At 50.0% G+C, this 24,868-nt stretch overlaps 2 protein-coding genes across 2 annotated transcripts; both read right to left on the reverse strand.

Moving 5' to 3' along the window:
- Nucleotides 1–89: 89 nt before the first annotated feature.
- rph3aa (rabphilin 3A homolog (mouse), a) lies at nt 90–13,406 on the reverse strand. The gene is made up of 16 exons (XM_057018881.1): nt 13,260–13,406; nt 5,256–5,442; nt 5,006–5,135; nt 4,637–4,720; nt 4,104–4,251; nt 3,787–3,984; nt 3,519–3,707; nt 3,357–3,436; nt 3,145–3,219; nt 2,797–2,906; nt 2,591–2,717; nt 2,359–2,409; nt 1,812–1,963; nt 1,636–1,717; nt 1,459–1,555; nt 90–1,368 (listed from the first exon to the last, which is right to left on the reverse strand). Exons 2-16 carry the CDS (start codon nt 5,369–5,371, stop codon nt 1,235–1,237), a joined length of 1,773 nt encoding a protein of 590 aa, XP_056874861.1. The 5' UTR covers nt 5,372–5,442; nt 13,260–13,406; the 3' UTR covers nt 90–1,234.
- A 2,559-nt stretch (nt 13,407–15,965) lies between these two features.
- On the reverse strand, nt 15,966–24,166 carry ptpn11a (protein tyrosine phosphatase non-receptor type 11a). Its single transcript, XM_057018880.1, has 16 exons — nt 23,815–24,166; nt 23,097–23,219; nt 21,288–21,482; nt 20,925–21,117; nt 20,731–20,850; nt 20,541–20,654; nt 20,361–20,457; nt 20,204–20,283; nt 19,922–20,080; nt 19,713–19,844; nt 19,415–19,569; nt 19,270–19,337; nt 19,046–19,197; nt 18,857–18,975; nt 18,674–18,779; nt 15,966–18,346 (listed from the first exon to the last, which is right to left on the reverse strand). Exons 1-15 carry the CDS (start codon nt 23,826–23,828, stop codon nt 18,710–18,712), a joined length of 1,791 nt encoding a protein of 596 aa, XP_056874860.1. The 5' UTR covers nt 23,829–24,166; the 3' UTR covers nt 15,966–18,346; nt 18,674–18,709.
- Between the last annotated feature and the right edge of the window lie 702 nt (nt 24,167–24,868).

The raw sequence follows: 24,868 nt of genomic DNA on the forward strand, positions 1-24,868 counted from the left end.
CCTCTCACTCTGAAGGGGAAAAAGAAATCTATTTCTATTTCTATATTCGGTTCCGCCTAAAGCAAAACATCACATTGTCAATCTGAAGGTTGCTGTACTGGAGTTTTTATTGACAGGAGGTTGTGCAGAGTGACAGGCTCAGTGGGTGTCTTGGGGGGGGGGGGGGGGTTAGAATCCAGAAGCGTGACACAGCCTCCAGTAATGTCAGCGAGTTGAGCCTGAAGGCCTCAAGGTTTAAAATGAACATAATCGCTGTCACAATAGACAGATTCTTCTTCTTTAGTCTGATTCCTTGTGTGTTCTAAACTATATGGATAGATATCGATTTTTCTCAGCTGTAAATGGTTGATTTTCCCACCACGTCTGTATTCTATCGATCAGCAATAAGCTGTTTGTACTCACAAACCCTCGAGGGTAAAAATATACAAACTTTTACCCAGTTGGACAGATGTCAAGTTTTTATCAAGACGAGTCAAAGTTCAAGCCTCGTTGGCCGCGTGTCGCTCCGCTCTGATTGGTTCCGACCTCACCTGATCCAGGCAAAGTTTCTGCCATGTCACAACACCAACATGCGCCGATGATGCGGACAGGAAAAGGTGCGTGATGACGATGGGGGCGGCGGTGGCGATGATGATGCCTTTATTAATTAGCCACACGTGTGCAACAACATGAATTCAGACATGCATCAGTGCCAAACCATGGTGCGAAACAGTGATTACACAGCTGGAAATGCCCAGCGGCCCGCCATCAAATATAGCGTTCTCGTAATGTTGCGCAATCAGTCTGGTGACCTTTATTTATGTGACACGAGCAGACTTGTTCTCCATGATAAACCGTCATGCAGAGCAACCAAAGCAGAAGGGAAATAACAGCGTCATAGCGGCGATTTCAGGAACACGAACATGTAATATCTGTGCGCACGGCGTGCACGAGAAACTAATATTTTGCTGCTGCGATCACTGGGACAGCGCGGCGACACAGCTGGGCAGACGACACGTGACGTGATGATGACGCGGAGCATCGCGGGGGAGACAGGTCAGAGGGAAGAGACAGGTCAGAGGTCACCGGCGGGGGTTCAGCCAATGCTGAAGGACTTCAGGAAGCAGGTCGCCAAAATGGGCGAAAATGTTGAAACGTCCTCGCGCTTTGGGGGCAAAACTAGGCAAAAGGGAGATGACGATGGGTCTATCCGGGGAAGACGATACGCTAGAGGGGAACGACGCGGGAAGAGGCTTTAGTCCTCAAACTGGGCCGAGTTGTCGTTGAGGAGAACGTGCCAGCGCTCGATCTTCTTGTCTTTGTTCTTGAGGCACTCGTACCAGTGCTTCAGACACTCTCCTTTAGCCTGGATGCCCAGCTGACACCCCCCTGTAGGCAGGGACATGTGCGAGGTCAGGATGGTGGCTAATGCTAACATGCTTCTGCTTGATCCTATAGAATGGCAGTGTACACACTTACCAATGAAATCGTTGGATTTTCCCATGTCATAGTCCCAGACTGAGATATCCAGCGTCTTCTTGGCTAGCTCGCCGTGCTTTATCTCGTAAGAAAATTCCTGAAAGGACATTGAGATGTCAAAATGCGTGTAAAAATTCATCAAAAGGATGTGAGGACACGTAGATAGAAAGCACTGACCTCATTAAACTCTGGATTGAGGGTCTTCTTTTTGATTTGGGTTTTGTTTTTAGCTTTCTTCCCCATATCTGGCTTCAGACACCTGCAGCAGAGTGATAAAAAGCTCGTAAGCACGAGCAGAATCCTGCCTGGAGGCAGAATTTTAGCGCGGGAAGGGCTCATATTGGAGCTCATACACTTTAACGAACGGGTCGGAGTATCCGTTGGAGTCCATGGCGGCGAGGTGAGCGCAGCGGACCACGCCTACGACCAGACGGCCCTGCTGGCTGTTGTACAGCAGCGAAACCAGGATACGGCCTCGGTCCTCAGAGTCCTCGCCTTCATTCACCTGCACACAGGAAGTACACGTTCCCATACTTCCGGTTTCCCCCAGCAGGAAACCAGAGACGCTGCCGGCGTGTGTGTGCGTGTGTGTGTGTGTGTGTGTGTGTGTGTGTGTGTGTGTGTGTGTGTGTGTGCTGTCATTATGAGTTGACAGGATTCAATAAAAGAACAAACTGTAAATATTAATGCCATCGATCGGAAAATTCGATCATGTCCGGTTGATACCTCATCCTCCCGTGTCGGACCAGTGTTTCCTGGACGCCGGCACGCCAGAATATGCAATATCAGCAGTATTCACAACGGTAACTCGATATTCTCCATAAACTAAACGAGCGTATTGAGTTGCGCAGCAGAAAATCCATCGTGTACAAGAGCTTCGGATCCATGAAAGAGTCTTACGTCGTCCTCGTAGAGCGCCATTCCACGGGACTGGCCCACAGCTTTCTTCACCTGTGAGGGGAGGGAACCGGGAATAACCGTTACCGTGAGTGATGTCGGCACCACCGACGTAATGATTGTGATGCATCGAGCCGCACGGGGAGGTCGTCGTATAGGATGTAGAGGCCTCGTCCTGCTCAAGGTTTCTTCCCGCTGGCGTTTTCTCATTAATATTTCCAATTTTCTAACTTACCGGAATGACTCGCTCCAAACAAACGTTGTAGTTCTTCTTCTCGTCGAACTTCAGCTTCTTCAGGGCGACCCGCGTCTCTCCTATGAATTCGTTGTGTCCGAACTTGTCCTCGTCGCTCACCGACAACCTGAAGACGACAGCGCCGACCATCACCGGCCCCGCCGTGGCTCATCCCTATGAATCTGCACGGATCGAGGTTTTCCTACCGCAGAGTTTTGCGAGACATCTCCTCGTCAGAAATGCCGTAGTAGGCCAGCGTCTCGTTCCACACCGGGTTCAGGGTGTTCTTCAGCGTCTTGGTGCGAAGCTTGTTGGACTGAGGGACAGTGAGAAGTGTTTCAGAGGGACGGGTTGTGACAGGGATCAAGACAGGACAATGATCCGGGTGTGGGGAACAGGGGCAGCAGGGTCCACCCACGGTGGGTGAACCAGGTACTGTTCCCCGGGGCTGGTGGGACCAGCGAGGGCACTGATGATCCTCTTTGTTTGGTTAGGGTTGGGAACATTGATCGTGTTTAATACAAACAGAGGAACAGGGTCAGAGAGTCCAGTACCTTACTGGCTCCTGGTAAGAGGTGCAGCTTCACATATGGGTCAGCGAGTCCGTTGGAGTCCATCGGCTTTAAACCCTGAGACACAGAAGTTAAAATAGTGGACCCCCCCCATTCAATTGGGAGTGATTGGATTATCCTGTCCTGTATTCTGGTCTGACCCTGAGGATTTTCCCTGCTCTTTCTTGGGTCTTTCCGAGCACTTCCTGCCTTACCTTGGCTCTGATGATGCAGCAGTGCAGGGTGTGGTTCTCCTGCTCGTACAGCAGGCTGAACTCCAGAGATCCCAGAGTGGCTGCGGGAATAAAGACAGAAGCAGATCAGCTCTGACGGTCGTGGACGGCAGGACGCTGCGGACACTTCCGGAGCAGCCTTACTGGCATCATCCGAGTCATAATCATTATCCTCCGCTTCTGTTCTGGCCGGCGGGGGTCTGGAAGACGCGGGGTTGTTGGCCGCCGGAGCACTTTTGGCTGCAGGAAAACTGGGAGCGGAGACAACAGGTTGCCTTTTGTCCTCCACCAGCAGAGGAGGCGTCTCCCCCCTCCCCGTACGGGGCTGATCCGCTGTGATTAAAAACCAGCACGTCACATCGACCTGCACGTCCTTTTTTTTGGGTCCTGGGGGGGAGCGGCACGTCTTTACCTGAGGCGGGGGCTGTCTGCTGGGGGGGTTTGGAGGCTGACGCCTGTCTCTCAGCCTTCATCATGGCTGCTGGCGAAGGCTGGGCCTCGTTACGGCCGTCAGCCGTTGTTCTTGCTGTCTGTTCCTGTTGTCCCGAGCCGGAAGACGGCGGCTGATGAAGATGATGCTGCTGCTGATGAAGATGATGCTGCCGCGACTCTGAGGAGACAACATATCAACTGCAACAGCTGCTCTTGACGCTCCCTCTATGCTCGTTTTATTAGCCGCAGCACTTGAATTACTGTCTTGATATGTTAGCAAACACTTCGTCAAAGTACCGTGGAGCTGGCTGTTGGCCGGCCGCGCTCCAACAGGGCCTCCGGGCTCCGAGCTCTCGGAGTGCGGAGGTTTGGACAGGGGGAACGGTGTTGGCAGAAACTGCTGGTCTCTTCCCTTGTAGAACCAGGCGCCCGAACGCTTCTGGATCTGCACGCAGACAGACCAGAGGGAGGTTTCGTTCCGTTCCTCTTGGAGGTTTTTCAGTATTTGTCCCTGCAGCAAAAACTCGAAAACAAGCTGATGAGTTATGATGAGGCACGGCCCCCCCCAACCCGAGTGGCTGCGTCGTCGAAACCAGGCCGTTCGTGCTTCATTTTAATCAAGATCTTAAGCAATTTTTAAATGAAATAAGTGAATCCAGATATGGTCAAAAGTATCAATTGAAGCTAATTTTCCAGGTCAGCGGGCAGTGAAATGCGATTCTACTGGAGGCTAAACTGCAAAGTGGCGCATGTGATGGGAAAAAGGGACATATTTTCAGAGATTGGCCCCATAATTGTATTCTCTGGCCTTGATACCTCCTTCCTCTCACCTCTTGCTGCTCCTGGCAGATTCTGCACAGCCACACGGGAGACGTTCGGCTGTTGCTGTAGATCCCGCATTTGCTGCAAATGTGCTGCAAAGAAGCAAATAAATGCATAAATGCGCAGAATCCTTGGCGGCAGGTGCAGAGCTTTACAATTCAGAGAGCATCGGCATCTCCCCTGAGCTGGCGTGGACAAGAAGGAGCACAAATGCGCTACATGGAATCATGGAAACGCACACGCGTGTCAGAGGGTGTTAGCATACGGGCCGTTGGGCGCTCGTCGCCACAGGAAACCTGCGCGTCCTTGTCGAAGCTATGCTAAAGCGTGCTGTGAAGGCTTTATTTGCGGCGGCGTCAAGACAGAAGTCCACCTACGTTTTTGCACTGCACGCAGAGGACAGCTGTGACCCCCTGCGGCCCGAACGACGCCCCACACAGCAGACAGTGTGAGTGTCCGTCGCCACATGCTGTCTTCTTGATAGTGTCCAGGCGACTGGAGAGACGCCTGCGAGGACATGCAAATGGGCGTGAGTGCAGGTGCAAACATTTATAAAAAGACAAATCATCTGAGCTGGGGAGCATCTGTGAGTGGTGGACTAATGGGAGACAATTGTCCCCCCCTCACCCAATCCTCTCCTGCTCCTTGCTCTCCATCATGGCTGCCCGGGCCAGGACGCCGTTGATGATCTCCTTCTCCTCGTCCGTGAGCTCCGCCCCTGGGGGGCCGCCAGGCACGTTCATCGTCCACCTAATCTGGAAGAGGCGCGAGCGTGCAGAGTCTGTCTCCCGAAGTCGTAAAAGCGCCGCTCAGACTGGAAAACAAAAGTGCACCGCTAAGGAGACGAAGACACTAAAACCCTCCGACAGGAGCACAGACGCAAACATTTTCCACCCAAAAGCGACGCTGAGTAACAGCAAAAGTGTTTACAAGGAACTCTTGGCCTCCTTAATAACAGATGTCCTGACTGAGAGAACAGCTGACAGGGTTGGTTAAGATCTGGAGCTAACAGCCCTGTGATGGGGGAGGAGATCCACAATCGGCAGAGGTCCAGGGTGAGCACCACAGATTAGCGTTGCCATTAGAGGCTCTGAGCAAACATGAAATATGGCCGCCGTCTCCTCTCCTCCCCCCGACTCACGCCGATGAATGATGATCAGCGGTTGACCGCTGACCCTGCAGATCCAAAATGGCGCCACTGCATCGCTTTTCCAGACCTTCTGTCATGGCTACCGTTGGTCGCATCCCTCATCTGAGGGCGGTAAACCCATTTTGTGAGGTCAGAGTGGCCTTTTACCAGCAAACGCTAATAAGGTTGTTATTGATTCCACGTGTCCGACTTGAAGAAAATCTCACAAGGCACTGCAAAAGAGCGGCGAGCATGACGGCGCTTCTCCTCAGGTTCTATTATTATCATCAGAAGAACGACCAAAACCTCCTCTGTGTGAGTGGAGACGGCCTCCGTCATTCAGGATCCTGCCTGCAATGTTAACACGTGCCATCGCGTTATCTTAAAGGCCTCAAACGAGGGTTTTAATCAAAGGGCTGCCTCTGCTGTGCGCTGTTTACTAAAAAAAGCCAAGAGCGTCAGACAAAAGTGCCGTATTCAGTGTTTTTCCCCGGCTTTAATGACCATCAAAGAGAGCTGGAGCCCTCTGCAGAGCCTGGACGGCTGTGAACAAAGCTGTGAAGCAGCGAGCTAAGCTAAGTGCAGGGAGCGAGCACGTACAGGGTAGCGTGCACAACTCTGCAAAACTCCTGAGAGACGCATCACAAATGAGTCGTTTTCAGGTTTTTGACAAATCCTCCTCTTTCTGGTGGCTAATACATTTATTCAGACTATGCAGCAAATGTTGGGTGTTACGTCATCGTGGAATTTACATATTTGCTATTCCGCCGTGCGCGCCGAGCTCCATTTTCTGATGTGTTTACAGATACCGCGAAGATGCCCTCGCCCATTTGGGAGGTGGGGAGGACCAAAAAGGAGGTTGTTAGATTTAATCAAGGTGGCTATATTTGTCCCGCGCATAATTATGAGCCTTGGAGATGCAGAATGTGCCTCGGAAGGGATGGATCAACGGTTAGCAGCCGCGGCTGCGCTAGTCAGCAGGTTTACATCTCCCAGTTGTTTGAGTGGACTTTACAATCATACAAAGCTGTTCCAGTTCTATCGGACAGAAACACGCCTCAGCAGAAGACTGCGAGGCTCTTGCTCCATTATCGCCATGACGACTGTCAGCCCTGCCACACCTCCTGCCGCTATGACCGAGAGCCGCGCGGCCCCCATAGATGAGGCTGCTAATGGAGGCTGAACCGGCGGGCCTGGACTGGAGTCAGGTCTGCAGCGTCCACGCCCGGAGACGTTCCCGCCGAGGAGACGTGCGCTCATTATCTTTTCACAAGGATATTGTTAAGAAGGAAGCGTGACCTCAGCGGCTCCCTCTCTTGCGCAACTCTTCCCGCTAACAATGAGAGGAGACGCTGCAGCGCCGGGCCCCTTTTATGATGCCAAGCGTCCATTCGGGGGGGTTAGAACTAGGGCCCGTCTATAAAAGCTCCAACAGTATCATCTATGTGCTGCTCACTTATTCTGCCGTGGAGTAAATAATCATTAATAACCACGTTAGATGAGGATCAGGCTGCTGAGTAAGAGGGTTTTAATGCATCACTCGCTTAAAGGCTCAGCGTCCTCCATCATTCCTGGCTGCTCTGTTCCTGAGGCATGGAAATGTCAGTGGCTGTGTGTGTGTGTGTGTGTGTGAGCGCAGGGAGCAGCCTAACAGGTTGACATGCATTTGTTCTTACACATGCTATGTGTTGAGTATGAAACTATGCATTCTTCTAGCAAAGTGAGGACATTTTATCTGGTCCTTACAAATTCACAGGGCTATTCAAAGGTTAGGACTGGGTTAAGTTTAGGGTTAGGTTAGTGTGTGTGTGTACATGTTTTGCCTCTGAGGGTTCAGAGTCACAGAGACAGTTTGGGTCAGTAAGAATGGAAACGTCCAGAAATATCAGACACTTTCAGCCTGTGAGTCACCACACACACACACACACACACACACACCACACACACACACACACACACACACACACACACACACACACACTGTCATTATGCATCAAATCACAGGAGTTGCCTCCTGGATCACACAGGCATGAAAAAAATGGTGTCAAGCAGATAATAGAAAATATGTTATAATAAAAAAATATAGATTTAAACCATAAACAGCCTGGTTCAGTCAGGGGGAACAAAGATAGTGTTTAAGTTCATGACTTGATTAGAAAAACAGTGAAAAGTGTCTTATATGTAATAATAACAACAACAACAAGCAGCGAAGCTCCCGGATAACGAGACGTTTAATTTAATACAGTCACAAAAGTAGGACTGTGTAGTGAAGCGACACGCACAAGCACGCAAACACATGTGAAGTGCAAATTGACTATTGACCGGCGCCGCCGCTGCTTTACAGTGGATCGATGCGCTCGGAGCCCCCGGCAGGACACGACACCCGGATCATCCTCAGGGTCGTCCACCGAGGAGGACGGAGGCCGCCGACACGCGCCAGCACGTCCACTTCAGTCCCCCCGCGACCCCGCGACCCCGCGACCCCGGACTCTGGCGCGTCCTCGCCTGTGGCCCCCGCTTGCTGAGAGGTAATTAGTCCAGATGCATTATGGTCCGTCAGCATTGGGCTCACCAGTGATTCAGAGCGAGTATGTTCCGCTTTCATGTGGTCGACAAGAAGAAAATAAAACGCCAAGCGATCATTAGAGGCGCCGGCTGATTATTTTATCGATGCGGCGACGGAACAGCGAGTCAACTGAGACTAATTACTGGGACACATTGATCAAAGCAGTTTCCTTCTGTGCTTGATATTGACCTTAAAACAATGCTAAGGTTGTTTTTTTTACAGCGCGCCTTCATTTATATGGATCTGACACAGCGAACCAGATCGGCCCGTTAATATTTCATGATTCTGCGAAAGTGCAGATAATGTCAGTGGCTTTTAAATGCGCTCTGCACGCGGCGAGGGCCATCCAGAGAACACCGGGGATTCGCCGAGGTCTCCCGGGGCACCGAGACGCATTTTTATACAAATCATTCCTTCTGATTGTGCTTTTAATTAAGGGAGACCGCAGCGAGGGCCCGCGTCGCCGGTCGGTTGGCTGAACGACCTCCCGCGTGGAAGACTTTCCAACCCCGATGTGTGCGTGCACATACATGAGAGCGTGTGTGGAGCTTAGATTATAGGTCGCAGCCAGTGAGGTGAACTGGGTGTCAACCACTCTACAATTACAGGGAAGCCGTAATTTACAGCTCCCCACTCACCACTGGTCTGCTCCCTTAACTGGGAACGGGCACAGAAAGTGACTTAACAGCGCCAGAGAGGCCATTTTATGGAGATGGAACAGCACACACCTCAACCAACGGTGAATTATGAAACCAATCACTGCAGTAAGTGGATCCATCAGGCCGTAGATGGATCCGCCATCAGTTAATTGTTGTTATTGGCTCTGTTAGCGGCACTCTGCTAACTGCTAACGTTTGCGTTTGCTGCTCAGGCTGTATTTTTGTGGCATTGATTGCGTTGCGGCAATCAGGCTGAAAGGCTGACGGAGCGGACGGACGCAGCAGGAAACCTCCCGTCTCATCAACATGTCCAACGCCGGTCCAGCGGGGACTGGACTGGACTTCCAAACTGGTTTTCCTTTGGCGCTTTCACAGGAGGTCGCGGGGAGGATGCTAGCGGGTGACGTACGCGGACGCTGAGAAAACCGAATCCGGCGGCGCCTCGAGAGCACAGACAGAGTCCCAGTGACACGTTAAGGTCACGGATGACGCGTCTCACTGGACCGGCGTCCTCTGCTAAAGGCGACGCATCTGTAAAAATCTGTTTTCTTTGTCATCGGATTAGAACCAACCGGCTTCATTTCGGGTGTCTGATTAGCAGGCAAATGATGATCTTCGCTGTGAATCAGCAACCTATAATCCTTAACCATCGGAGCACACTGACGTGCACACAAAAGAGTGTGCGCTGTGTGTGGGAGGACCTGTCACATGAGGTCAGCAGCACAGAGACAAGCAAAGAATGACACGAAGTAAAGGGAAACCCAGGCAATTTGGCTCAATGCGACTATATGTGGGCTGACTAATAGCTGCAGGCTGTAGGGCTCCACACACACACACACACACACGCTATGCCTAAACACACACTCTTATTTGTGTCGGCGCAGAGGCAAACACACACAGTGTGACTGTGTGGATGCGCTGCAGAAAGGAAACCTACGTCAGCCCTCTTCCTGCGTCTCCCCTCCTGAGTCGACTTTAGCCACTATTAAGAAAACAATTACGGTACTTCCAACTTTGTAGTCGCGCCCCATCGAATAAATGTTGGATGATGGGGAGGTCTTTCGTGTTCATGTCTTCGCGCTGAGCTCAGACCATTAAAAGTGTAGCTGGAGGGTTTGGATCAGCCGTTTGCTCTAATGAAAGGAGGTTAGTCCACTCAGGAAAACCTCCGTGGCTCCGACGGGAACGTCCCGCTTATTTACGGTCCAGAGAACGTTCCCCGAACCCCCCCCTAAAAGAGAGGCGCCCAGCTTGGAGCTGCACAACACATGTCGTCATCTCCTCAGCACACTCATCCCGCCCACGGACGACACCCCCCCGCCACGGCGCAGCAGCTGACACCTCCCACATCCATCCGCCGGCACTTGTTCATCAGCGCCCGTCCATTCATGCGCCGCGTCACTCCACTCCTCCACAGACGCTGGTCCCAGTCACCAGGAAGCAGCTTACGGGGCTTAGCTCTGCAGATGTGCATCGCCGCCTACTTAATCCCGCCAGAGCCCCTCCCCCGTTTATTTGATGGTTGTTTGATACTTCCTGGTGAAAGATGCTCAGAATTACGAATAATCTGGCCATTACGCCAAAGACTCCCTGAATGCATCACGGACATGTTGAGCGTGCTGCGTTCAAGTCCATACAGTAAAAGCTAAGGGCACCCATGGCTTCCATAGTCACATTTAAAGCTTCTTCATTACCTCGAGGAAGTTGAAGCTGAGTTTTCCCAATTTTGGTGGCTTCATTCCTTTCCCAAGAGGTCAGGAGGTCAACGCTGGTTCTGCTTCAATAGGTCGAGATGTGTTCGGGTCAGGTAACGGCCTCTGCCTGGCACGTTTGGTGCCCGAGCCACCACCCGTGTGGTGCGCAGAGGTCAGATTCTGATTGTGAACACAGCGGCGACGCCACAGCCGCCGCAGGAGCGAGAAGTTTTTCTCCTGTTGACACGGCCGGTGATCCGCTCCCTCCGTGCTGCTGTTAAAAGTCTCTTTTTTTTGACGCTACGTTTCGGTGACAGACCCACTGAGGGCCAATCAATCGTGCGGGAACACGAGCGCATCAGCTGCAGAGCTAAAATGGAGGCAGGTCAATTAATGCTGGGGAGAGAAGTGACGCACAAGAGTCCTGACTGGAGAGGATGAGGAGGTTCGAGCGAACAGGTCAGCAAGAGCTCGCCGTCATTCTGGTGGCGTCGGAGCAGACTTGAAAGGGAGATGATTTGAATATGTCTCAGAAAACACGTGTTTTGCTCCTCTCTCTGGGAGCGCCAGGACAAGAACTCCGTTATGAGCCGTAATTCTGCGGAATCACACCCTCCTGCGCAACCTTCGGATGACATTGCCTGGAAATAATCTTTAAAGTCCTAAAATCTGCACAAGGTATTGACACCGCTAATACGTCATTAGCATATTAATGCCATGGTCATATTAATATGCAACGCCGTGGTCTCTTTCATGCGTTCCTCATTAATTCACACACAAATTTTGACTCTAAAAGACAGAAATCTGTCGTCACGGTGACACAAATGGTTAGAAATGTCGCTGTAATCGTGTGATGGTGTCATTTAGAAGAACATTCACTAAAAGTTGCACATCTAAGAGGTATTTTCCTTGAATTGAGACAACCGGGGGGGGCTGAATCAGCCGGAGCAGGTTGTTTAATCCGCCGCCCACCTCCACTGCACGCTCTGCAGTCGATGCAGCTGAGGGGGGGGGGCATTCAGCCGGGATTGCAGGGGGCATGGGAAAGAAAACGGGGGTCAACAAACCTCAAACATGGCAGAGGGCAATGGACCCAACGGAAGGACATGAGTGTCCGCATCCTAAATGGATTTCACGCATGCAGCCAGAGAAAGCAGGGCTTCCTCCTCTCCTCAGCTTCATCGTGTTACCAGCACGTGTTACCCCCGGCAACATGGACTCACTGTATCATCCAGAACGGAAAAAAGAAACCAGCTACGTGCCACAGATAAGGGGGAGAGCGCGGCTAATGGAGTACAAAAGAAACACTTAAAAGTGAAACAGGAAACAACAGAATCATCCAGCAGCACCTCTGAAGTGCTCTAAACACCAAATCTAAAATTAGATCTAGAAGCTTCACGTGCTGGGAAAAGTCACTTTCCTCCCTTTTAAAAAAAAAAAAAAGATGGACTGAAGAAAGGTGAGGAGTGAGGGGTGAGGCTATAGGTGAGGGGTGAGGCTGGAGGTGAGGGGTGAGGGGTGAGGCTGGAGGTGAGGGGTGAGGGGTGAGGGGTGAGGCTGGAGGTGAGGGGTGAGGGGTGAGGGGTGAGGGGTGAGGGGTGAGGGGTGAGGCTGGAGGTGAGGGGTGAGGCTGGAGGTGAGAGGTGAGGCTGGAGGTGAGGCTGGAGGTGAGGGGTGAGGGGTGAGGAGTGAGGCTGGAGGTGAGGGGTGAGGAGTGAGGCTGGAGGTGAGGGGTGAGGCTGGAGGTGAGAGGTGAGGCTGGAGGTGAGGGGTGAGGAGTGAGGCTGGAGGTGAGGGGTGAGGCTGGAGGTGAGAGGTGAGGCTGGAGGTGAGGGGTGAGGCTGGAGGTGAGGGGTGAGGCTGGAGGTGAGGGGTGAGGGGTGAGGCTGGAGGTGAGGGGCGAGGCTGGAGGTGAGGAGTGAGGGGTGAGGCTGGAGGTGAGGGGTGAGGCTGGAGGTGAGGAGTGAGGGGTGAGGCTGGAGGTGAGGGGTGAGGGGTGAGGCTGGAGGTGAGGAGTGAGGCTGGAGGTGAGGAGTGAGGGGTGAGGCTGGAGGTGAGGGGTGAGGGGTGAGGCTGGAGGTGAGGGGTGAGGCTGGAGGTGAGGGGTGAGGGGTGAGGCTGGAGGTGAGGGGTGAGGCTGGAGGTGAGGAGTGAGGAGTGAGGCTGGAGGTGAGAGGTGAGGCTGGAGGTGAGGGGTGAGGAGTGAGGCTGGAGGTGAGGGGTGAGGCTGGAGGTGAGAGGTGAGGCTGGAGGTGAGGGGTGAGGAGTGAGCCTGGAGGTGAGGGGTGAGGGGTGAGGCTGGACGGACCAAGAATAAAGAAGTTAAGGTTGGAACCAGAAACAGATCTTTCTCATTGTTGGGAGGCGCAGAAAAGGGGCATTTAAGGGCATTTAAGGGCATTTAAGGGCATTTAAGGGGATTAAAAGACATCAGCAAACATGAAGCAACGCATCCCTGGAAGTGACAATGGAAAACATCAAAAACAAGAGGATGATTTGGTGCTTTGAAGTCTGCAGAACTCGATCGCTGCACCAGATCCCCCCAGATCAAAGATGAAGTGAGTCCAGTAGAGCTGCTCTTACCTTCTCCTCCCAACACTTGTTCAGAGGCTCCAGCGGCAGCAGCTCGGTCTCAGCGTCCAGCCCGGCGCTCTCCTCCTCTCCTCTCCTCTCCTCTCCTCTCCTCTCCACTACTCCTCTCCTCTCTCCCAGTCTCCTCCTCACACACACTGTAGTAAACGCCTCGCTCCGCCCCCCCCTCTCTCTCCCAGTTTAACTAAATCCATCCACTCTCATCGCATCAGCAGAAGACGGCGAGAATGAACGAGGCGGAAAGAAAAATGTTTATCCAGCTTAAATGCTGCTGCGCTCCGCGACCTGTCTCCTTTTAGCCATTTTATGTTCCTTTACGCCTCTGAAAATAGGACATTTCTCAGCTCTGGGATGGAAGAACATCACTAAGATGATACAATCAGACTCCATTTCATGGTTTCTTGAAAAGGGAAACATCTGAGACGCAGTTTTTACAGAACAAGTTGTGGAATTCATAAGGTTTTCATGAGCTCTCAGACCTCCAATGTCAGATCAAATAGATGAATAAATAAACAGATCTCAATAAATAATAAAGAACATATTAGAACAGTCTTTCTCTGCTCTGAAGCTCCATCAGGAACTCACTTGTGACTCTGCAAATCCCCGTTCATCAGAATTAATGATAGTGGCATTCACCTAAAGACTATTTCCCCTTCTTCAAATTAGATTTTTTTTTTTTGGAGCGTTGTTTCGACGTTCCACTAAAAACATCGAGAACGCTTCCCTGGAACGTTTCTCCTCTTTAATAATTAAATTTCCCTGTTGTCTTACTGGTACGTTGCCTCTCTCACGGCACACGTGTGCTCCATAAGGACTTGTGTGTGCCAGCCATATGGGAGCCCATTCTAATAGATCTATTTTTGGATCTTTATTTCCCCTCAAGCTAAACAGCTGCACTTATTATGTGCAATACAATACAAATCCAATAGGCCCTCTGCGCTGTGCAATTACAGGCTACAGCGATTACGTAATTCCATTATTCAGCGAGCACCGCCAGAGTTAACCTGAAGCCATCTCGGAGGAATGGCCATTGAGCCAACAAAGATAGATGCTGATACTGTCACACACTTATGACGTCACAGCAGAAAGCAGTCCAACAAACGTCGGCCGGGCCCTCTGGCGCCCCCCTGTGGCGCTTTGGGTGTAGTGTTAAATAATTCACAATATAAATGAGAATGTTCTTAAATCAGTATTTATTGGGGCAGAACCTCGAAGCTGCTGCTGCCGTGCGCGGCATGGCAGCGAAGAGCCGTGCACGAGCCGAGGAAGGCCCCAGCCCTGCCCGTCTGGATTAGGCTGAGCAAGATGTGCATTATCAGTGCGCGGTTAGAATGATGGATGCACCGTGTGATGGGGCCTGATTTACAGATGATGAAGATGTGCTCGGGGATAAAACTGTGAAGTGCGTTGTCTTTGGACAGATGTGGCCAATAAAGCTGCACAATAACAGGACATTACAGATGTTGATTAGAGCAGGCATGCTCGTTAAAGCAAATTAAAGATTGTATTTTCTTTTCTTTTTTTTACTGGGGGCCAACATTTTTACCGCACATGTTTAGTAAAATATAAATGGCTGCTGATACGACTGGGGTTATGAAACTGCAGGACTAAAGTAACTCTGACATGTTTGGGTTCCACGGGAACATTTGCGGGATCTGCAGTGGCCCCGCTCAGGGTTCGTTAGCTGAATCACGCAGCTGTGACTGGCAGGTGGAGCCAGAGGAAACGTCAGAGGATCACCAGCGTCAGTGTCGTCTGTGCTGACGGGGAACCGGCTGAAGGCAGCAAATGTCACAGCAAAACATCTGACATGTAAAGTCAAAAAGAGACTGACATATAATCTAATGAGAGCAAAAACGTTTCAGTTCCGTGGGCTTTAAGAAATGAGGGGGAAAACGCTTCAGTACAGTTTGCTGATATAATCAGACATTCAACAGAGGCACTTCAAAAAATATTAACAATATGAAGAAGCAGGTGAGAAAAAAAACATCCTGAAAATGGTCAGAGTAGCATAAATGAAGACAAGTTGTCTATAATTGAGAATCTGTTCCGGTCAAAGAATTGTTGACCTTTGTCTCCCTCTGCCGGAACTATGTGGAACTGCAGGAGGCGGCATCACTTAAAATGATGCATTTTCATAACGTTGCGTTGCACAAACTTAAAAAGGAATATTGTGATACCCCAAATGTTAGATCAGGTAACCTTAGAGTTCTAAGCCTTACACACAATATTTTTGGAGAATTCCAGCCTTGCTTGGAAAATGTCAACCTCTGCAGGAGGTTAAATCTGATTGTTTGTTCAAGGCTGCTTTATGCCTGCGAAGTTTACCTTTAGAATATATATAATAAGAAGAACATTAACATTTACACAGCTGAAATTTATTCTCAGCAGCCTACACTATTGTTCCATTCAGTGACATTTTAACTAATAGAATCTCTTCTGGGATTTAATTGAATTGGCCCCATCTGGGGTGAGTAATTAAATGTAATACATCATATCTTGGTGCAGAAGCTCGGTACAAACGCGCAGCCACAAAAACATGCAAAATCTAATATTTCAAAGACTTTAAACCGCTCATTGTTGACACATCTGTCGTTAATCTGGAACCTGACACCCATGAAGCACCAGAATTGATGGAAATGTGCAAAAAGGCTCTCAAAATGCATAAATATCACACAGAAAGAGGAAAAACACGGACCTATTGTGGCAGGAGTCTGCCATTTATTGTTACTGAGGAAGTTAACACGGTTAACTGCATTGAAAGTCATATGATAAACCTCTTAAGCTTGGTGAGTTTCCTCCCTGTGTCCCAGGGACAAAGCTGTAGGAATATACAGACAGTATATCTTATTGGCAAGTAGATATGTTTTAGTAAGTACATTCTCCTCTACCAGGTGCTCATGTACAATATACACGTTAAAAAATATAGTTTGTTTGCATTGTGATCACCGTTTCTTTTTTTTTTTGTTTAGGTGGACATAATTCACATTTATTGTACAGGTTCTTGAATGGAAAGAGCACTGCTTCGTTTTAATAGCTATCACATACACAGAGGCATATGCATAGAAGGCACGTCTATGCATCTAAATTGCTTATATGATCAGAGGAAAGCAGTTTCATCGTCTCGTAGGGGGAAAACAGGATCCAACAACAGGTGGATGACAGTCACTCTCCATCGCACACACACACACACACACACACACACACTCTGCAATACATAGGTTCGAACTCATCTGTATGATGATAAAACTGCAAACAGGGCAGCACATGAACGACTCCATGATCAGTCGGGATGGAGGACACCAGGAGGAGAAGCATTTCAAAGAACACTTGCTGAGGAGCAGCATCCACCAGAGGAGGAAACAGCTCAGAAAAGTTCAGTTCTTGATCAGTGGTTGTTGCGAGCTGTTCCTCAAGGCAAAGAGAACCCTTTCTTCCTCCTCTCCAGGTCGGGGTCGGCACTGGCGTGTGTGTGGTGACGGATGCCGAGAAGGCTGCGCCAAACATTATCAGGCTGTGTGTTGAGAATAGTACTGAGATTTCTCCGCTTGGACGTGTCTGAGTGCTGAGGATGATTGCTATTGTGTTAAAGGAGTAGTTTGAAATGATGGCAAACGGATTTATTGCAGATTTGGATCCCAAACGTGAGGGTGGAGACTGGGAATGAAGCAGGAGCTAGCAGGCTCTCACAGGCGTCCCTATCTGATGCAGATAAAAGCTTTGGACCATGAATTAGGACTCTTGATACAGGTTTGGTTCTGTACTATTTAAAAATAAAAATGAACAAATAAGGCTGGTTCTAGTCGTGAAGCTAAGCTAATCAGCTAACCTCAGTAGCTTCATATTTAGCAGGCGGACATGAGAGTCATCAGCGATCTCACAGATGGGTCTTTCCTTATAGCAGCACATTAACTCTGAGGGTGGTTGTATTGTTGTATGGTTCCTGGATGGGAAGTGACTTTAAATAAAGTCAGGTGAGCGGTTTCTTCCTGTTTCAGCTAAGCCAATCCACTGCTAGCTGCAGCTTCACATGTAGCTTACAATTTCCAAAAATGCCAAACTACTCCTTTACAAAGTTTACTCTGAATAACACCATCGTCAACAAAAACAAAAGCGAAGCCGTGCATGTGCATTTGTACACGCAGGACTGCCTCCAGATGACGGCAACAGGACCAGACGTTGGCTATCTACGGCGCCAAAGCCGAGACTTAAAATTCAGCACATGTGGTGCTCAAAATAGGCAATGGGACGCTGAAGGCATTTGCATTAAAAATAATATTAATATGCACTTTTTCTGAAAAGAAAAGGGTGTTAATGGCAGCCGTGCACCTGTGATGACTCCTGCAACCGAGGTGCACGTAGATTCCCCCGAGCACGACGTGGCGCCGACTCTGACGGAGAAGTGAAGGCATGAGATGGTGAGGACATTCCCCAAATTCCTCCTTCAACCCCAGACGGGACTATTTCTGAATCCACCGTGTGAATCGAGTGTCATTTTTAATGGCGCAAAAATAAAAGCGTGAGCTCAGGAATGTTTAGCTGTGTGTCTGGGAAAACACACCCCCCCCCCCCCCAAAAGAAAAAAAAATCTGCCTGGAATGAACTTCGGAGCTCTGGTGCAAAAGAAAGTAAAAAGAAGTTCATGTTTAGGTGGCTATAAATCAACAGTGATGCGTTTCTGTCCAGCACAGTGAAAATATCTCATTGTTTACAGGCGTGAAGGGTTCAAAAGTCTTAATTAGACATATGGATCATATATGTTGACACGACTGCCTACCAACATCTACATCATCGTTTTGTTAATAATAATAATAAAAAAACAGGAGAAAGACGAGCGTCCTTGCTGGGTGACTAAAAATGGCGGTTTGGTCTGAGGTTTCCCGCGTGGCTCCTGAAAGAGCTCCTCTGACCATCACAGTGGTTTAGAATTCAACTCCAGGGCAAATGTTCGTGTTGGTGGCTTCTCGTCTCTCTTACGTCTGCGTGAGCGTGTGCGTGTTTGTGTGTTGTTTGTGTCGTTTCGGTCAAGTCTCAGGCGTCAAGGTGTGGCTGGCGAAAAACTGTCAGGTATCGAGATCCTGCGGGAGACGGAGGACAGAGACGGACATGTGACGCAGAAACGACCTCGGACGTTCAGTGGTTCTGGTTCAGCTGGCTGCTGTGGGACGACCGGCTTCCAGATTATCTTAACATTTCCCAGCATTCACCAGAACATCAACAAACACGGTGATGCTAAACGCTAGCACTCACGGAGGGGGACCCGCCTCAACAAACACACTTATTACAGACCATAAACAACATGCTAACACACAGATAAGACATTTGCTTGATTATTAAAGGCACCCGTCATTTTAATATCGACGTGGATGAGACGTTAGAGGTATAAAGCAACTGGTTTTGTTTACCTGGAGCGAACTGGGCGCTGCAGTGGAAGCTGAGTCTCATCTGTAGCTCTTCTGCTGCTGCATTAGCCCGACGTTCTCATAAACTCTGGAGCTGTCCTCCCTCATCCTGTCAACACACGCGGCCATTAAAAGCCTCCGGAATAATGAAGCAGCCGACGGAGGCGGAGCGGCGGCCGTTCTTACTCTGTGCAGGTGGGAGTTGGAATAGGAGTGCAAGGAGGCAGAGGGCTCTGTTCCCCGCCGCTCAGGTCCGATAAGGAGTACTTGATGTTGGTGTACTCGCGTCCTTTAATCTTACTTTTCTGCGCCAGACAAAACATTTGAGGTTTGCAGACGAAAGGAGGAAACGTGGGAAGAGTTTTGTGACCTCACCTGCTCCTCCTCGATACGCCGCTGCAGCGTCTCTATGTAGTGCTGCACGGCCATGTAGATGAACCTGTACTGGGCTTCCGTCTGCACCATCCCCGACCGCTGGGAACGCACCATCTGGATGGTCTTTGGCACGTCGATGTCACAGTCCACCCCTGCAGCGCCCCAACGGGAACGTTACCCTCGGAATGTCCTGGAAATCAGCGGTCCACGTTTATAAGACTCACCCTTTTCTCGGATAACGTCGATCAGGATGTCGATCACGATAAACGTTCCCGTCCGCCCGATCCCTGCGCTGGAGAACACAAGTGCACGGTCACGAGGTGACCTAATCACCGATGGCGCCCGCCCCCCGGCGTTCTGCTGGCGTACCTGCAGTGCACCGCGATGGGGCCGGCGTCCAGGATGCTCTCCTGCTTTAAATTGACCTCCTCTAAGAAGTCCAGCACGCCGCCGGGGTCAGTGGGGACGCCGTGGTCCGGCCAGGCCCTGAAGTGGTACTGCCAGACGGTGCGTTCCGTGTTGCCCTGAAGGCGCAGAGACCGCCGTTAGCGACCGCCGTTAGCGTTCTCGACAGCAAACGGTGTTTTTTTGCGAGGCTACAGCAGGAAAACCATCAAAACAGCATTCCTGAAGTGGGAATGTCAGTCTGGGGTGCGGACACACTCACCTGCCCGACCTTAGACAGTTTGAGCTCTCTCAAGATGTAGTCGTGGGCGGCCGTCTCCCGGACGTTGCGAACGCGCATGGCGCCGTATTCCTTCAGGGCCGACATGTCCGGCCAATACTTGACGCACTTGCTCTGTTGGAACACAGTGGTCGTGACCCATCAGCCCCCTCTGCACCCTCCCCGCCGCATCCCGACCCGGCGCCGCTCACCTTCCCCCTCTCCACCTCTTTGGTCGTCATGACGATGACCCGGGAGTTCTCCTGAAACACCATCCTCCAGAAGTCGCTGATGGTGTTCTGCAGGCAGCCCTGAGTCGCGATGTAGCTCTTCCTCCCCTTGGTGCTGTTGCACTTCACGTCCAGCTCCGGCTGCACGCGTGCAGATTGAGCGGGACGTCGCCGCGGCAACAGCACAAACTGAAGTTAGGTGCTGATGACGCACTGACTCATCTGTGTGTGTGTGTGTGAGGATGAGGGACGGCGCTGCTTTACCATGATGATGTTGGCGTTGATGTAGTCGGAGCCCGGCTCATTTGGGTCCCTGTCATCCAGCACTACCCGAGTGTGGTCGACTGGAAGCACACACAAACAGCAGTTAGGACAACCTGTGGCGCCCCCTGCTGGCGGCGGTGAACGGCGGCGTCCTCACAAGGCAGAATGTTTTTGTATCTGTTCTTGTTTTTGTTCTCCGCCCTCTGGCCCTCCTTGCGGCTGTAGAGCAGCTTGCACTCCTGCTGCTGCAGAGTCTGAACGAGAGGAGCGAGGGGTCAGTTTTCAGCGGGCCGCTTCCCACCGACGGACGCCGTGCGTTCCAGGGGTCGCAACTCACCTCAAATTCTTCCCAGAAGCCCTGCTTGACCTTGTCTGTGGCCTCTGCCAGTTTACTCAGCTCCCGGACCCGACTTTCGATCTCTGCTGCATTGATGCGCGTAGTGTTTAGGGGCTGCGGAGGCAGAGAACACAATCCAGATGTGCCGCTTTAGCCCAGAGTCAAAGCCAGCAGAGGGTATCTGTGGTACCTGTTTGAGCTGGAGTACGGTGCCCAGGGTTTCCACCATGGGGTTCTTTTTGTAGTGTTCTACCAGGTCTGTGAGCGAGTCGAACTTCTCCCCTCCGCCGACGTCGTATTTCAGGTCGTGCTAACGAAGAAGACAGATTAGACGCATGACGCGAGCAGCGGCGCGCCCGCGGAAACATCCGACCCGGCGGTTACCTGGCAACGGATCATGACGTGGGTGACTTTTGGTTTGCTGTCGCTGCTGTCCGTCTTGTCGTCTCCTGTGCGGACCGACAGGACGAAGTCCCCGGGGTGGCTCTGGCTCTCTCTCACCAGGAAGCTGCCGTTCTTGCCTTTTTCAGTCAGCAGTTTCTCTGCCTCCCTGCCTGACAAGTGGCCATGGAACCATCTGTCCCCACACAAAACACTTTTACAATCTCCAAACAAAACTCTGGATCGAGCGTCAACGCGATTAAATCAGATTTTCTCTTCGATAAATGCTAAAAAAAACAGACTCGACATCCACAACAGTTTTTTGGACATTCAGAAGCCCAAAAAGGGTCCAGCAGCAGCTCTCACCTCTCGGAGGTGGGGTCTGCACAATTGAGCGGATACTTGAGTTCAATGACGTCTCCGTTTTTCTCTTTCAGCTGCCCGTGATGCTCCATGTAATACTGCACCAGCTCTGCCAGGGTGGCAAACTTCTCCCCACCGTAGAGGTCGTAGTAGTCCCCCGTGTTCTGGATCTTAATGTGGGTGACGGCTCCATTTCTCCTGCAACAAATCCAGAAACAGAGCACGAGCGCTTAGAGGAGCGCTGCCAAGAGAAAACCGGCCCGCTCCATCTCCCACGTGAGCATTTACTGATTCGCTGCACTTTTAGAGACTCACGCCTGAGCATATTTAGCTTTAATTTGGGTTTCCAAAAAAAAAATCGAAGCTATAAATAGCAGCAGAGAGCCCTCGGTACGGTTTAAAGAGAAATGAAAACAGTTGCAGGGATTACAAATGCGGCCATCACATCAGAAAAGGAGAACTTGCAGCAGAACTTCAGCTCAGCAGCATCACACTTTGGACGGCCCACAGCCACATTTGGCCAGCGTGCACAGAAGAGAGTGTCCTTCACGAGAGGAGCGGCACTCGTTTTATTTCGACAAGATGTAAATAGGGAGCGAGTCTCTGCAGCTTAACGATGAGGCGGTTATAAAAATAACTCTGGCCTCATCAGCCTCGGGGAGTTAATGATACTTCTTTAAAATTTATGACTCAAGCTCATACTGGAGATTAAACCAGAAATAAACATTTCTTCCAAGGGTTTCCCACAAACATTCAGCAGAAACGGTTCCCAAGAACTCGTGATACCGCTTTTTTGAAGCGTGATTTCGTAATGGAACCTTAAGATTATGCAGTTTTTGTTGTCGCGCAGCTGCACTCACAACTACAGGCTTTCACACTTACTGTATATACTGAGCCAGACAGATGCCTCTTCTCCCATCCAGCAGCCACAGGGACAAATGTTCTCAATCAATTACAATGTGGTTCCTATTTGCTCAATAAATAAATACACTGCATCCCCGCCGGTCGGGTCTCGAACAAACCCTGAATCAAACATCCTGCCCGTAAAACTTCAGACAACCCGTAACGACCGTAACTGCCTCAGGCTTCGTCTTTGCTGGAAGTAAATCCGAGCGCGTTCTGACCCAACATAGGTGGCCGAGGTGGTTCAGGAACTTGTGCAAGGCTAGCAAACGTTTCACAGCCTCTAAAGCTTTAAATTGCACCGTCCTTCTCCGAGACAAAACCGTGCACGTCTCATATTGCGCGCGCTGGTTATTGTGATGCTTGGAAACAACAGGGGGACGAGGAGCTCAGAATCCAAAACAGCCTGAAATACTCAAATACTCGAGGGAAAGAGGACAACGGAGGGACCTTTTGGGGGGGCAGTGGTGTCACTCACTGAGGGTTAAAGTCTGAGGAGTTGAGGAACAGAAGACACCTGCGCCGTCACATTAGAGTTTTATAAGGTCAGTCGGTCCATTTATGACAGACAGCGAGTCCGGACCTCCTGGTGTGGCTGGGTTGTGCGTATGGGGGGTGTCTTCTTCCTGCGTTTGCACCTTTTTACCTCAGACTTCAGCTTTACTCGCCCGTTAAACCTTTAAAGGCAACTAAAGATAGGTGGCGTGACACATTTACCGTCATCATCGATATAAAACTAATTACGGTCAATGCTTGAAAATTTCTTGGAAATTAAAGGAACTGGATGAAGTCATGATGCTGATGGGCAAACGCGTGCTCAAATGGCAGTTCTTCTTTTTTTTTTGTTAGTATCTGTCACTGCTTAAGGACGGGAAGTGTTGACCGTGTAGGTCGGGTAATTCATCTTACCGTACTGAGAGGGTAAAGTCTCCAGGATTGCTCTTACTCGGTCTGGCTAAAAAGCTTCCATCTACTCCCCGAGTCAGCAGGAGGTTTTCAGCCTCCACCCCGGTGATGTTGGGATGGAACCACCTGGAAAGGGAATAAAGGGATTCTCAGCACTGTGGAATGAAATGGCACCAAATTCAGTGACTTTTAATGTCTAACTTTCATAGAAATCGGGTTTTTATCCGTTAATATGCGGTTCTGCACACTTAGGTGGACCGAACCACCATTCTAATCCTTATTAACGCATCTGTGCATTAGAGATGACATTAGTGGAGCAACAGTGCATCTTGTGTTCCTTTTGTTCACCTCTTTAGGTCTTCATAATACTCAATTAGTAAAACACTAACCTGGTTCCGCTAAATCGGTTCTGAACTCATCTGGAAAGTAACTCCTCAGTAATGTGCAAACATCAGCGCTGCATGGCCATAAAACTTGGGAAAACTTTGAAAATAGTGGCACAGCCTCACCAACCATTTGCATTCGCGTTAAATTGGTGTGTTATGGCAAATAAAGCGGTAGTTAGCCGAGTTTTTTCATCTTTTCTTTTTCCCCCAAAAGCGTCGGAACACTTGGAGCCTGTTCACCGACGAGCCGACATCCGAAACAGCTGAGTTCGGTTAAAGCCAGCCAACTCAGCAAAAGGACCAGTGGACATTGTTTTCCAGACGTCTCCTCTTACCTCCGAGATGTCATTTTTTCGTTCTTCACTTCCTCGCTGGCAGTTAGCAGGAGCTAAATTTAGCTGGCTAACGTTTCCGACGGTTGCTGCTTCTATCACGGAATAAAGTGCTTCATCGGCTCCCACCCGGTCAGAACGGGCACCGAAAGCTCGGCATCGGCGGAGAAAAATGAAAAGCTTGTGCGTTCCGAAAAGTCTCTAGGCCTCGGCCCGGAGACTTCAAAGCGATTCGATTATTGGACGTCACCAAACATGCGACAAAACAGAGGGTGCGGAGATTTCGTTACCCCGAGCGGCCGCTCGTCAAACCCACTGCCGAGGGTCAGAGCATTTGGTATGTCCGGTAAACGCCGTGGAAAATATTAAACAGCTCTATCGCCTTGACTTCGCGCATGCGCACTGGTGGCCTATTTTTTTGATTACAGCCCCATTAGCGGGAAGCCGTGCGGTGTACTCGGCCAATTCGGCTTATTTCAACTTTTACCAGAATCAGAAACCGCAAATATCACATGATATTATAGCTATAGCACTCTAAGGAGAGCGGTTCTAACTCAGGAAACATTTAATCATTTTCTTTACTTGGAATTCATGTAACCTGAGAAAGTTTGTTTTTACAAATGTTGAAGAAATATTTTGCACATGTCAAAATATATAATAAATACAGGTACCTGGCAAAATCTCACTGCATAAAAGTCTGCTAAAACTGCACCTGAGGTCCTTCTGAACTTCTAAAATCCTATAAACAGAAAACTGATTTTTGACAATGTAAAACTGCAGAAAATATGTACTCTCTGGTCTCAATAACTTCCCTAATGTATTGTGAACATTGTGAAATCATGATCTACTTTAACTTGAGAAAGAGATAGTATTGAGGACAATTTGAGACTATCGACAGAGCATCATCATGTCACCTCATTTCCTCCCCAGTTTAAAAGACGAATTTACACTGAAATATGGAAAATGTAATTTACAGTGTAATTATTTCACACTAATTTACTTGTTTATTGTAACATGTCAAGAAAATCTGTCCTTTTCCCCATTTGATAGGGTTTTA

Source organism: Takifugu flavidus, chromosome 20 (assembly GCF_003711565.1).
Source record: "Takifugu flavidus isolate HTHZ2018 chromosome 20, ASM371156v2, whole genome shotgun sequence".
NCBI classification, from domain to species: domain Eukaryota; kingdom Metazoa; phylum Chordata; class Actinopteri; order Tetraodontiformes; family Tetraodontidae; genus Takifugu; species Takifugu flavidus.

Bases quoted from the DNA above. Each gene is read 5' to 3' on its own strand.
- ptpn11a (XM_057018880.1), bottom strand. The intron at 21,483-23,096 runs GTAAGATGAATT...GATTTGTTGCAG, and splicing joins GACTTTACCCTCTCAGTACG to GAGAAATGGAGCCGTCACCC. The intron at 19,198-19,269 runs GTGAGTCTTATA...GGGGCGCTGCAG, and splicing joins CGACGTTATCCGAGAAAAGG to GGGTGGACTGTGACATCGAC.
- rph3aa (XM_057018881.1), bottom strand. From the start codon at position 5,371: ATGAACGTGCCTGGCGGCCCCCCAGGGGCGGAGCTCACGGACGAGGAG. The intron at 4,721-5,005 runs GTAGGTGGACTT...GCTTCTTTGCAG, and splicing joins TCTGCGTGCAGTGCAAAAAC to CACATTTGCAGCAAATGCGG. The intron at 3,985-4,103 runs GTACTTTGACGA...TTGTCTCCTCAG, and splicing joins GGCCAACAGCCAGCTCCACG to AGTCGCGGCAGCATCATCTT.